At 44.4% G+C, this 13,844-nt stretch overlaps 1 protein-coding gene across 9 annotated transcripts in view; it reads right to left on the minus strand.

Moving 5' to 3' along the window:
- The window catches only part of LOC311237644 (uncharacterized protein), a 59,144-nt gene that overhangs the window by 19,543 nt on the left and 25,757 nt on the right, over positions 1-13,844 (minus strand). For 5 of the 9 annotated variants that reach the window (XM_084325592.1, XM_084325589.1, XM_084325596.1 and 2 more), the window contains 4 exons: positions 12,866-12,952; positions 4,999-5,049; positions 3,073-3,243; positions 1,531-2,303 (listed from right to left, as the gene is read on the minus strand). In XM_084325592.1, coding sequence (XP_084181718.1) covers positions 1,531-2,303; positions 3,073-3,243; positions 4,999-5,049; positions 12,866-12,952 — 1,082 coding nt within the window. The remainder of the gene's footprint in view (positions 1-1,530; positions 2,304-3,072; positions 3,244-4,998; positions 5,050-12,865; positions 12,953-13,844) is intronic. The other 4 variants (XM_084325591.1, XM_084325590.1, XM_084325594.1 and 1 more) reach the window with 4 other exon arrangements.

A 13,844-nucleotide genomic window follows, 5' to 3' on the forward strand; every position in this document is an offset into this window, starting at 1 on the left:
TACTAGACTAGTGCTTCCCAATCCTCTCCTCGAAGCACCCCAGACGTTCAATGTATTTGTTAAATTCCACCACCAGCACACCTGATTCAACTTAACTAGCCCTTTATTAGTTGAATCAAGGTGTGCTGGTGGAGGAATTTAACAAATACATGGAACGGCTGGGGTGTCTCGAGGAGAGGTTTGGGAACCACTGGACTAGACTAGAGCATACATTTGAGCCATCAAAGAAATGAAGCAAAAGTAGTTACCTGTGTTGAACTGGTTTATTTTTTAGAAAATAAAACAATATAGTGGCAAACTTTATATTTATAAAAAGTGTAAAAAAATGTATAGAAAATGTAAAAAAAAATATATATATTTTTTCTTTTAATTACGGTAAAAAAAATGTGTGTTCATTATACAACTGTGGCTAGGTAATTAATGGGAAACCCTGGTAGTGGTTACGTGATTGCTGTTTCCGGCCGGTCCACCATCTTGAAAACACAATGACATTTTCCCATTGCCCATTTCTAAATCGTCTCGTTTAAAACAAATAAAGCATCAACATTTGCATGGTGTACCTTTCTGTGCGTATTGATCCACAATCTATAGCTCAACATGAAAATATTCGCAATTAATTGTAAAAAAAGAAAACGCCGAATTTAATTTCAACCAAAAATGCTTAACAAATACTGTTAGTGATAGAATGGAACTCATTTTGTGCAAAAAAGGAAAGCTTTCCAGTGTTCATGAGGTAGAATTGTTACAATAGCCGATAATCCATTTTCCCAATGATAAATCCCTATACGCATGATTAAAAACGATGGTTCGAACATCCGTTCAAAAAACCCTGGCGAATGTTCGAATCCCAAAAACAGGCTTGGGGACAGCTCTAACTGGAGCTGAGCTGAATGTGTTAAAATAGACATAAAAAAGTGAAGGATTGGACTTTGTGAGCTAACTGTAATACAATGTTATTTTTTTACAATCATTTACATAACATCTTAAGAAATTACTAATGTGTATGGGAACTGACAAAAAAGGTAATGGTAAAGGTAACGCTTAAAATTATTATTTATTGCAGTGGCAAAAGGTGCGGTGAAAATGTTTGGGTGCACCTAAATTAAAAAGTTAGGCGCACTGGTGCAACCAATGTAAAAAGTTAGTCTGGAGCCCTGATAATGCTGTACAGATGGGGAAAGTCGGTGGCACTCAAAGAGTTAAGAACAAAAAATAAGGTTACGAACTAAAATATTAAGATAGAAAATTCTTCCATTACAGAGAATTTGAGATTACAGAGATTGAACATGTTTATGTGTGTCAGGAAATGCGGAAAATCAAGTCAGCTTTGATTTCTACCCTGTCACAGTGTCACACACAGCTCACAGTATTGAACTTTAAAGTATTTTGGAAACGATCCCAATACCTGTGCACTATTTTAGCCTGGTATCGTACAAATATCTATCCAATACCAGCAATGGTGCATCCCTTCCTATAAACGAACCAAGACTGGGTATCAGGATGAGATTTCAATGCGAGGAGGACATTTACCTGGAGTGGCCTTCTGCTCTGGAGGAGACGGGTCGTGGTCTTCACAGCTCGGCTCTGGGCTCCGCTCTGGGCTCCACTCCTTTGCGGCCTCCGTGGGTAACGGCTCCTCCGAGGCACCGGATCCCTGAATACGCGCTCTGCTCTTTTTAACCACCTTCACTCTCCTCTTCCAGAGATTCTCTTTGACGTCTTTTGATCTTCCCTTCTCTTTCTCTTCTGTGTTTTTCACGGAGTGCTCCGCTATGCTGGACTCTGCGGTTGCACTCTTCGGAGGTCGGGACTCCGCCTTGTCGGCAGCTCTGCCTTCGTCAGAGGACCCTGACTTTGGCTTCTTAATGTTCTGTTTGCCTCGTTTCATGCCATTATCTGCAGGGAGGTTCTCCTGACTGGAGAACACAGCCGCCTCCACGCCAGGATCAGGCTCCGACCCCTTCATCTTCACCCCAGGGGTCATCTTGGCTGTCGTGGAGACGGGGACACGTGAGACTACCGTCTGCTGTGCCGCTTTCCCCTTCCTCTTCCACTGGCCGGCCCGAGGCTCCTCCGTGCTTCCGATCTCAGCCTCTCCCGGCGCTGGAGGAGTTTCCGCCTTCCCGGATTGAGAGTCCTTCGCGCCCTTTTTCGTTGATCCTCCTTCATCAGTGCTTGAAGTTCTGCTCCGATTGTGCCTGGATTTTTTGGAGATGGAAAACCGAACAAGTGCGTCGTCCTCCAGAATCATAAAGTCGTCGTCTGGCTCAGGTGGAATGGGTACTTCTGGAGGCAACAGCTTCCTGGGGCATGAGAGGCATGTTGAGTTGATTATTAAACGTTTTTATAATGTTGAGGTGCATCGATGGAGTTTTTATTGACCTTTATCATAGCCATTATTTACAAAGGAGGACAATAAAAACCAGCATCAAATATATATATTAAAAAAAAAACGTACTTACCGTCTTTTTACTACTTATGTACCCTAATACTATGCTACTCTTGCTAATATGTATATACTGCTATGCACTCAGTGTAACACTCAAGCTTGACACTATTTGACAAACAATGCCACTGACCCTTGGCAGAGATGTAACGGAACGTAGGCCAAATGCGTCCACATTTTTATAGGATTCTATCACATTTTCATAACAATAGCACCCTGCGCCGTTTTCATTGAGGTTTCTTACAAATTAACAATTCTTTATCTTGTCCTTTATATGCCGATTATCATTAGAATCTTAAATTGTACCATATGTCCCCCTTTAGACAACATATGTAACGCTACCAGCGCACTTTTGTTAAGATAATTAGTTGGCCATTCTCGGTCGCTATACCGACGTCTTCGGCAACTTGAGCATGGCCGGGAATGACGTGTTTAAGCGTTTTCCGGCAGCCAAAGTGTTAAAGAGCATGGCGGCAGCAATAACAATACTGTTGGCAAAAACAAGCACTTTTAGTCGACGTACTTGGTAACCAAATTTTTTATTCTAGTTCAGTTGAAACGGCGAGTACTCGAGTACCGTAATCAATTACTCACGCCCATCCCTAATAACTAGAATCCCAACTCACCGTGCTGGTGTGGGCGGCCCAGGTTCTTTGAGTTTGAGCTTGTGTAGAAAGACAGCCTTGTTCGGCAGCTTGTCCACCGCTGCCCGTTTGCTCTCAACTTCGGAGCCTTGTGTGGGATGTTGAGGCTCCAGCATCTCTGCTGACACAGGCGGGACTGCGCTCTCCTGCCTGCTGATGGAGCAATAGTACCAAAACAACACAACAGACATGGGTAAACACATCTCTGGGTGACTAAGGCACGTATTGGAAGCATTGAGGTATAATCCATTTTCCTCCATTAGAGATCCAACATACTTCCATGTACCAAAAATGCAGAAAGTGGCTTTGCTTTGATTTCTGATATGTCATGGGCCTTGGTATTGGATTTCAGTATTGAGGAAATTCTGCGATACCAATTGAGTACCTCACGAAGAACCATACAAGTCTGTTATACATTTTTAGAGTCACAATGTTTTCAAACGTTAATATCTAAAGATGGTAAGTTAGAGTGTTGTGTTCACTCATAGTTAAAAGACAGTGGGGGTTGAGTACTTTACACTTTCATCAAACATTTTTAAATCAAGGGGTCAATCGGTGCATATTAGTGAACTGACCATTCCTTGTACTGTGGCCATTCACCAGTGACCAGTCGAATGGCCTCTGGAACAAAACCAAACTTCCTTCCGTTTGTTTGACAGGCAGGCTGTCTAAAGCGCTTTCCAGATGGCAGCAGGTCAAAACACACATGAAGGACATGTGTGGAGTCATTAATTATCGTATGTGCTTGAGCATGTGAGCACTGTTAAACTGTACTAGGGATCTTTGTGTTTTGACGATAATTATTTAGCTAAGGTTGACAACACCTTGCAGTTTGTTCTTGTCTCTTTGACAGAGGGATGTGAGCAACATACAAATGAAAAGGTTAGAATACTTTCAATAAAGAAAGAATAAAATGTTGCCAGAATTCTCTGGCCAAAGGAGTTTAGTTTACGAAGACAGTACAGACGCTGATGGGCCTTTTTATTATAACATCTGTATTGTCTCTAAATTTGAGTTTGTCATCAAACACAGTTCCTAAATATTTGTAGTTCTGGACAATTTCCACCTCAGCTCTGTGGATGGTTGTTGGAGCAACATCTGTGTTTTAGTGAGATAATAATTTGTTTGGTTTTGGATACATTTAAATCCAGAAAGCAGCCATCACACCAGTCTACAAAGTCTTGTATTATGGGTCCATGTGATTTATCTGACTGACTGAGAAGAGATAAGATAACACTAATTTTACAATATGGTGATTTATCTATTTGCTAAGACAGTCATTTGTGTATAAAACAAAAAGAGAGGAAAGAACACAGCCCTGCAGTGAGCCAGTGGAGATTATAATTGATTTGGAACTTTTTCCATTTATACTTACTGTCTGAGTTCTATTGGTAAGAAAACTGATAATCCATCTGATAAGTTGGTGATCCAAGTGAAAGTAATTTATAAGTTTTTCTACAAGTATGCAAAGCTGCATTGTATTGAAGGCTGACGAAAAGTAAACAGAGTAATCTTGCATACGTGTTATTTTCTTTCTAAATGCTCATGTACAGAGTTCAAAATAAATTACTTTGCATCATCGACACCTCTCTAAGGCTTATATGCCAATTGCATGGGGTCAAGAGCTGATCTGGTTGCATCAACAATTTAAAGACGGAGTAGAGGTTGAGTTATTTCTTGCGATATATCACATTCACACTCCAAGTGATTTAGATTAACTTTACAACTGCAAATAAACGGGCTGTCCAAAAATATACAAAAACAGACATATAAGGTTCTTCAGTGCAAGGGTTCAATTAATAGTCCAATATCCGATCATATCAGTGGATACATCAAGAGATGAGTTGCATTAAATGCAAAGTATGCAGAAACATTATAACAAGTCTAATTAACATCATCTGCTCTTACAATGGTGTTTTTCCTCTGGTCTCCAGTACTGGTGTTTGACACTTATAACTTCTGAAAGAAACAAACAATAGTGTTATAACTCAAAGAAAAGACCTCAACTAACCAGTCTTATAACACAGAGAAAAGACCGCAACTAACCATAGTGTTATAACTCAAAAGAAAATACCTCAACTAACCAGTGTTATAACTCAAAAGACTTCAACTAACCATAGTGTTATAACTTATAACTAAAAAGAAAAGACCTTAACTAACCAGTGTTATAACTCAAAGAAAATACCTCAACTAACCAGTTGGCCCTTAAAGGAAAATGCCAACATTTTGGGAAATTAGCTTATTTGCCATCTTCCCTGGAGTTAGACAAGAAGATACATACCCTTTTCTTCTCTGTGCGTGCATTAGGCTTAGGGAACAGCCGCTCCGTTAGCGTAGCTTAGCTTCATCACTGGAAGTAGGTCAGACTTGTACCCTGACATTCCCTACAGTGCCCTACAGTCACGAAATACACTCCAAATACAACTCCAAAACGTTCCTGTAAACATGTTGTGACCTGTGTATTTACCACGTGGAGAAATAAAAAAATTATTTAATTAGACAATTACGTTTTCTAAGCAAATATACTCTGAACTATTTTTTGCCGAACCACTCCTCTCGGGGCGCAGTCAGTGATTTCATGCAACGCAGTGATACTTACTAACGTGATGCCGTGTATGTTTACAACTTTACATTCTCATTTCATTCAAAGGATCTGAACCGATTGAAGTTTATGGATACCATGACTTAAAATCCTCTTACCTTGACGATTAAAAGCCTCCCCAATTTAGAAAACAGTATTCCCATGGCTGGTGTTGATATGCTGCACGCTAACGGAGCTAACCAACAACCGGACACTCAAGCAAATAACGAGGGTAATAACTTCCGGTCGGGGGGTTCCAAAATAAAAGAGCGACGTCTATAGCAGCGGAAATACGTTTATTTTGTACATTATCTAACGTTAACACGAACCTAAACTAACTTTAGGTTAGTTGTAACGTTAGTTTAGGTTCGTGTTAACGTTAGATAATGTACAAAATAAACATATTTCCGCTGCTATAGACGTCGCTCTTTTATTTTGGAACCCCCCGACCGGAAGGTATTACCCTCGTTATCTGCTTGAGTGTCCGGTTGTTGGTTTTCATTAGCTAGCAGGCTGCTAGTAGCAGCATATCAACACCAGCCATGGGAATACTGTTTTCTAAATTGGGGAGGCTTTTAATCGTCAAGGTAAGAGGATTTTAAGTCTGGCCTCATGACATCTCCTTCATGGGCTACAAACTTAACACCACTCCCAGAACTGTCACTCTCCTCTTTCGAATATCATGCAGTATCTGTCTCTAATCCTTTCAATCTCACCATTGTTACACTCTACCACCCTCCAGGTCCGCTCGATCACTTCACAGATGAGCTGGACATGCTTCTAAGCTCCTTACCGGAAGATGGTACCCCTCTCCTTCTATTGGGCGACTTCAACCTGCCTGACTCATCTCAGTCAGTCATAGTAGTCTCCCTCCTACAATCGTTTGACCCGACTCCCACTGCCATGCCTCCCACCCACAAAGCAGGCAACTCCTTGGATCTCATATTTTCCCGTAACTCCAGCATCATTAACACCACAGTAACTCCCCTACATGTATCTGACCATTCCTTCATATCCTTCTCACTAACTATCATGCTTAACCGAAAGGTCTTCACCCCAACTCAAACCGTCTCACTCAGACGCAACCTGGCCTCCCTATCCCCCTCCACCCTCTCCTCTGACATACTATCCGCTCTACCTTTGAGTGACACCTTCTCTGCTCTCTCCAGAGATGGCAACCTCCACCCTCCTCTCAGCCCTTACAACCTCCTTCGACAAGCTCTGTCCCCTCGTTCCCCACCCAGTCCATGGCTGACAGATCCAGTGAGAGAACAAAGACAGGTCCTGAGAGCAGCTGAAAGGAAGTATAGAAAGTCACGCCTCACTGCTGACATAGACACATATCACAACCTCTTGTTAACATTCTCCAAAACCATTACTAATGCCAAAACTTCTTTCTTTCACCATAGGATCGAGGCCTCTGCCAAGAATCTTCGCAAACTGCATGCTACCATGTCCTCCCTCCTCACTCCCCCCCCCCACCCCCCCCCTCCCTCATCTTTCTCTGCCGAAGACTTTGCGATCTTCTTTGAGGAAAAAGTGGAGAACATCCGCAGCGCCTTCTCCCAACCCCCACCCATTCCAAATGCTGAATCGAGAACCTCATCCTTCACTCTGTCATCTTTCTCTCCCATTACAGAAGCCGAGACCCTGACACTGGTAACGTCGAACCGTCCGACTACATGCCAGCTGGACCGGCTACCCTCCCCACTCCTCCAGACCATAGCACCAGACATCCTCCCATTCCTAACTGCAACCATCAACTCCTCACTCAACGCGGGGGTGGTCCCCACCTCCCTAAAACAAGCCAGAGTCACGCCCCTCATAAAAAAAACATCCCTGAACCCAACTACCGTCCTGTCTCTCTTCTCTCCTTCCTTTCTAAAACACTTGAACGTGCTGTATCTAACCAACTTACTGCTTATCTCTAACAGAATGACCTCCTAGACCCTAATCAGTCAGGCTTCAGGACTGGTCACTCCACAGAGACGGCCCTCATTGCGGTCACAGAGGCACTTCACTTAGCAAAAGCGAAAGGCCTCTCCTCTGTCCTGATTCTCCTAGATCTATCTGCAGCTTTCGACACAGTCAACCACCAGATCCTCCTCGCGGCCCTCGCAGGAATGGGAGTGGCTGGCTCTGCGCTGACATGGCTGTCATCATACATCAATGACCGCTCCTACCAAGTGTCATGGAGAGGGACCCTGTCGGCCACCCACCCCCTGCGGACGGGTGTCCCCCAGGGCTCGGTTTTAGGACCCCTTCTCTTCTCCCTCTACACTAAATCACTGGGTAACATTATCACGTCTCATGGCTTCTCCTACCATTGTTATGCCGACGATACTCAACTCTTCCTCTCCTTCCCTCCCTCAGATATCCACGTCTCTGAGCGGATCTCGGCCTGTCTGTCCGACATCTCCGCCTGGATGACGACCAACCACCTCAAACTGAACCTAAGCAAAACAGAATTGCTCCACCTGCCGGCCAAATCCTCCCCCCTGACCGACCTTTCCATCACAGTCGAGAATGCAGCTGTGACCGCGTCCCCGACCGCCAAGAACCTTGGTGTTGTCCTCGACGACCAGTTGAACTTCTCTGCTCACATCGCAGCGACAACCAGAACCTGCCGATTCCTCCTGAGCAACGTCAGAAGGATCCGCCCCTTCCTGACAAAAGAAGCCACCAAACTCCTCGTCCAATCAACAGTCATCTCCCGCCTCGACTACTGCAACGCACTGCTCGCTGGCCTACCGGCCACTGCCACTAAGCCTCTTCAATAGGGATGGGTACCTTTCACATTTGAACCGATACCGGTACCGGTACCTGTGAATCGATACCGGTACCCAACGGTACCTTTTTTCGGTACTTTAGTCTCAAGAAATTTAATTTACCTACCTCAGTCGTAAAAAAAAAATCCAAACTTCAAATAACTACAATTTCGACAGTTTTCGGCTTGTCATTGCTCCGACTGCTTTGTTGTTGAATCAAGTCAAATCCTAGGTAAGCATATAGTGTGCGTGTGAACGTTGACATGAAAAGAAAAAAGTAAAAAAAAAATAAATAAAATAAAAAAAGTTTTATTTTATTTATTTTTTTAATTCTTTTTTCGGTTTCTCACTTGATTCGATACTCGGTAGTACCGACGTGTTTCGGTTCGGTACCTCAAAAGTACCGAATTCGGTACCCATCCCTACTCTTCAATTCATTCAGAACGCAGCGGCCTGCCTGATCTCAAACCTACCGAAGTCGGCCCATGTCAGCCCACTTCTTAGGGACCTGCACTGGCTCCCCATTGCTGCACGAATCCGCTTCAAGGCCCTCGACCTAGCATACCGTGCGGCAAAGGGAACCGCTCCCGCCTACCTCCGGTCAATGGTCTCTAACTACACACCCTCAAGACCCCTACGCTCTGCATCTTCTGGCCGCCTCAGACCTACTCCTATCCAAGCTCCGGGAGGGTCATCAAAGAGAAGTCGCCTATTCTCAGTCCAGATATATATATATATATATATATATCTAACCGTACTGTCATGCACTTGTCCTAATAAACTAACCTACACTGTAGCACTCAACACTTTGATGAACATTGTTGCTCAGCTGATAAGAGTTGTGCCCTTCCTGATGGCTTGTCGTACAGAACTTGTAAGTCCCTTTGGATAAAAGCGTCAGCTAAATGACTAAATGTAAATGTAAGTCATGGTATCCATAAACTTCAATCGGTTCGGATCCTTTGAATGAAATGAGAATGTAAACAAACACGGCATCACGTTAGTAAGTATCACTGCGTTGCGTGAAATCACTGACTGCGCCCCGAGAGGAGTGGTTCGGCAAAAAAAATTCCGAGTATATTTGCTTAGAAAACGAAATTGTCTAATTCCATTATTTTTTTATTTCTCCACGTGGTAAATACACAGGTCACAACATGTTTACAGGAACGTTTTGGAGTTGTATTTGGAGTGTATTTCGTGACTGTAGGGCACTTTAGGGAACGTCAGGGTACAAGTCTGACCTACTTCCAGTGATGAAGCTAAGCTACGCTAACGGAGCGGCTGTTCCCTAAGCCTAATGCACGCACAGAGAAAAAAAGGGTATGCATCTTCTTGTCTAACTCCAGGGAAGATGGCAAATAAGCTAATTTCCCAAAATGTTGGCGTTTTCCTTTAAGTGTGCCAAGATGGCGGCGCGCACGGACGCAGCGGCTCTGAGCTCCCACAGAAACCGTAGTTTTGTTATTGTTTTTATTGTAATTACATGTATTCTGACCAGATATCACGCAACAGCCCTGTCCTACAGCCGAGACGAGCTTCTGAACATAAGAAAGGGGCTAACATGCCAACTTCCAGCGGAGATAAAAATCCCCCCCGAGTTGGCCAAGCCGGCAGAGGCAAGCGAGGCTCCTGCCGCGACATACAAGCGGAGAAGAAGACGCTGCGAACGGAAGCAGAAGCGAGGCAAGCGGGCTGGCATCAATGCTAGGCTAACGGCTAATTCATTCAAGCCACCGTTGCCGACACTCTTCCTAACAAACGCCCGCTCCATTCGGAACAAGATGGATGAAATCCGCTTGCGACTCACTACTCAGAGAAAGTTAGCAGACTGCTGCTGTATGATTTTCACAGAATCATGGATGGACTCTAGCATACCAGACTCGGCTATCACGCTAGCCGGCCGCAGCGTATACTGAGCAGACAGGACAGCTGCTTCTGGTAAGATCGGCGGAGGCTTGTATGTGTTTATCCATAACTCGTGGTGCACAGATACAACCATTGTGACCAGACATTGCTGCCCTAACCTAGAATTTATGATGCTTAAATGCAGACCGTTTTTTCTAGCTAGGGAACATACAGTTGTTTACATATGTGCTGTGTATATTCCACCTGATGCTAGCAGTAAGTTAGCACTAGCACTGCTTCAAGATAGCATACAGAAATGCCTGCGCACCCACCCAGACAGTGTTTTTATAACAGCCGGGGACTTCAATCATGCTAACCTCAAGTCTGTTCTCCCCAAATTCCATCGTAATGTTACCTGTGCGACAAGGGGGGATAAAACATTGGACCAAGTCTACACCAATGTTGCAAAGGCTTATAGAGCGCAACCAGACCCTCACCTAGACCCGTCTGATCACATCTCGCTCTTCCTTTACCCCCTGTAGGCAGAAAATCAAATCTGTCGGACCCACAACCAGGACCGTCAAGAGTCTGGCCTGAGGGGGCTGTATCCCAGCTCCAGGACTGCTTCGAGGTGACTGAATGGGACACCTTCAAGGACAGAGGGCCGCAGGTAGATCCTAGAGCGGCATTAGATAACTACACCACAGTCATGCATTACATTGTTTTCTGTATGGACATGGTGACTGTCACTAAAAGGGTTTGTTCATTCCCTAACCAGAAGCCGTGGCTGACCGCGGAGGTCAGGTCACTCCTCCGGGCCAGAGATGCAGCCTACAGGTCTGGGGACGCAGCTGCCTACAGCATCGCCAGGTCAGCTCTAAGGAGAGGCATCAAGGCAGCAAAACTTAAATACAAGGAATGGATCGAGACCCACTTCTCCAACTCCACCAACCCCTGCCGGGTGTGGGAGGGAATCAAAGCCATCACTGACTACAAGGGGACAACATCACCCATAAATAGCTCTGTCACATTAACCGAGGAGCTGAACCATTTCTATGCCCGGTTCGACAGAGAAAACAGGGACCAAGTAGTGCAGCCCCTCCCCCCCAGCGGCACAGCCCCCGTCCTGAGCCACCATGAAGTCAGGTGTTGCCTCTGGAATACCAACCCAAGGAAGGCAGCGGGACCTGATGGAGTGGTGGGCCGTATACTGAAGGAGTGTGCGGATAAGCTGACGGAGGTTTTTACAGATATATTTAATCTTTCCCTGCTATTATCATATGTCCCAGCATGCTTCAAAACATCCACAATTATACCAGTACCCAAGCAGTCAGTTGTCACGTGCCTGAACGACTACAGACCCGTGGCACTCACCCCCCTCACTGCTAAGTGTCTAGAGAGACTGGTCAGGAAACACATCACATCCATCATCCCGGCCTCCTTTGACCAATACCAGTTTGCTTATAGGCAGAACAGATCAACTGAAGATGCTATAGCCATTGTGCTTCATACCGCCCTAGAACACCTGGAGAAGAAAAACACCTACGTAAGAATGCTCTTTGTCGACTATAGCTCTGCCTTCAACACTATACTCCCCCGTAAACTCATCAGCAAACTCCAAACCCTGGGTCTGTGTAATATACTGTGTAACTGGGTGCTGGACTTCCTCACAAACCGCACACAAGCCGTCAGGCTGGGCAACTACACCTCGTCCACCCTGTCTCTCAGCACCGGCGCCCCGCAGGCAGGGAACAAACTTAACTTTTTGACTTACCAGCCATTTGGCTGGTAGATTTTAAAAACTGACGTTTTTAGCTTATCTTGTTAGCTTACGCTAACGTTGTAGTGATTGTAATGGTACATAAACGTTAATTTCGGGCGATGCGGGCATAAAGGAATGGCGACGGTGCAAAGCATGTAGATGCATTTGACCCGTTGTGAGAAGAAAAAAAAACACCACAGACTTATTTCGGGTCGTGTAGGCGCACTGCTGTGTAGCGCTGCTCTGCTTTCAGAAGCACGGACTGGGCGGATATATATGACTTGCTACAGGGGTTTTCAAAATAAGAGTATCATATGAACCGAACGTTGCTAGCTGCCGGAGCCATAGATATTATGACTGGAGCTGCGCTTGGGGCGGAAATGAGACCCGCACAGGATTTTCAAAATAAGAGTATCGATATGAACTACACGCCAGGTGGCGGGCAGACCTCTCATTTTTACTCGCCAAACCTTAAATCTACACGCATTTGGCGCTTGGCCATGCACCATGCACTTACCTGGACTTGATAACCACTATGTTACCGCTCATCATGCACTTTATTATTTAAAATATTCTGTTGTATGTACAGTGTTATGTGTTTCATGTATGTATATATATATTGTACTACGGTCTGTGGGAGCTCCCCTGAAATTTCGTTGTATACTTGTGTGCAATGACAATTAAAAGTCTATTCTATTCTAACTAACCATTATGTTATAACTCAAAAGAAAATACCTCAACTAACCATAGTCAGTGTTATAACTCAGAGAAAAGACCTCAACTAGCCATAGTCGTATAACTCGGGAGACAAGACCTCACCTTGATGGTATCACTGTCCTAAAAGTCTTGGATTTTCTCAGAGAAAAGTCCTTTGGAGGAGACTCCAGCCAAGCAGCACCATCACTCCTAAAAAGGACAGAATAAATATTTAGGGAACACAGTTTGTGGTCTTCATTCTTGCTGTTCTGAATAATTGGCAGCCTTGAGGAGCCTCACTCAATGCACACAAACCAACTAAATAAGTCAGACAAAAAAAATTAAATAGAAGCGGGGGGGGGGGGGGGGGGCTCTTTACTTTCACATAATGCAAATGAATAGCCAGGTGGGTCGCAGGATGATGATGTGTGTGTGTGTGTGTGTGTGTGTGTGTGTGTGTGTGTGTGTGTGTGTGTGTAATCAAGGCTGCATGTAGCCTTACATCCTTGTCCAAGTGAAGAATACATGGGTAATAAATACTACGTACTTTTTATTAATGTACTTGTGAATTTATTTAGTATTCTTGAGGTTAAATTAACCCAGACGTATGGAGGTTGATTCTCGACGGGTCCCACAAAAGATTACATCTCTTGTAGTGGATCCCACCATGAAAAGATTATGGAAGCCGTGGTCTGGCATTGGCAATGATAACAATATTTCCACTTCAGATACAAATCCTGAGCCCTAAAATTCAAGTGCCAATCGATACAGAATATCAATCCGGTCCATTACTCTTACCAAATGGTAGATGTGGACAATTAGTTTGAAGTCACTGACCAAAACTAATAAATTTGTCTCTGTGTCATAGTTGCAAAGCACACATCCTGTGAGCCACCACTAGGGGCAGAGCAGCTAATTTTGAGTGAGTGAATGAGTGGGTAACTGTATGGGTGAGTTGGTGACATCGCCGGGGCGGTCATATAGGTGCGCTTTGCATGTAAAATAAATCATAATAATAAAAAAAAAATGAAGTCAAATGAAAAAAGCACATTAACACTTTCAGTGCCATACATTAGACACGGCCCTCTGTAGCAAGGCCAAC

Source organism: Notolepis coatsorum (assembly GCF_963971535.1).
Source record: "Notolepis coatsorum genome assembly, chromosome: 12".
NCBI classification, from domain to species: Eukaryota; Metazoa; Chordata; class Actinopteri; order Aulopiformes; family Paralepididae; genus Notolepis; species Notolepis coatsorum.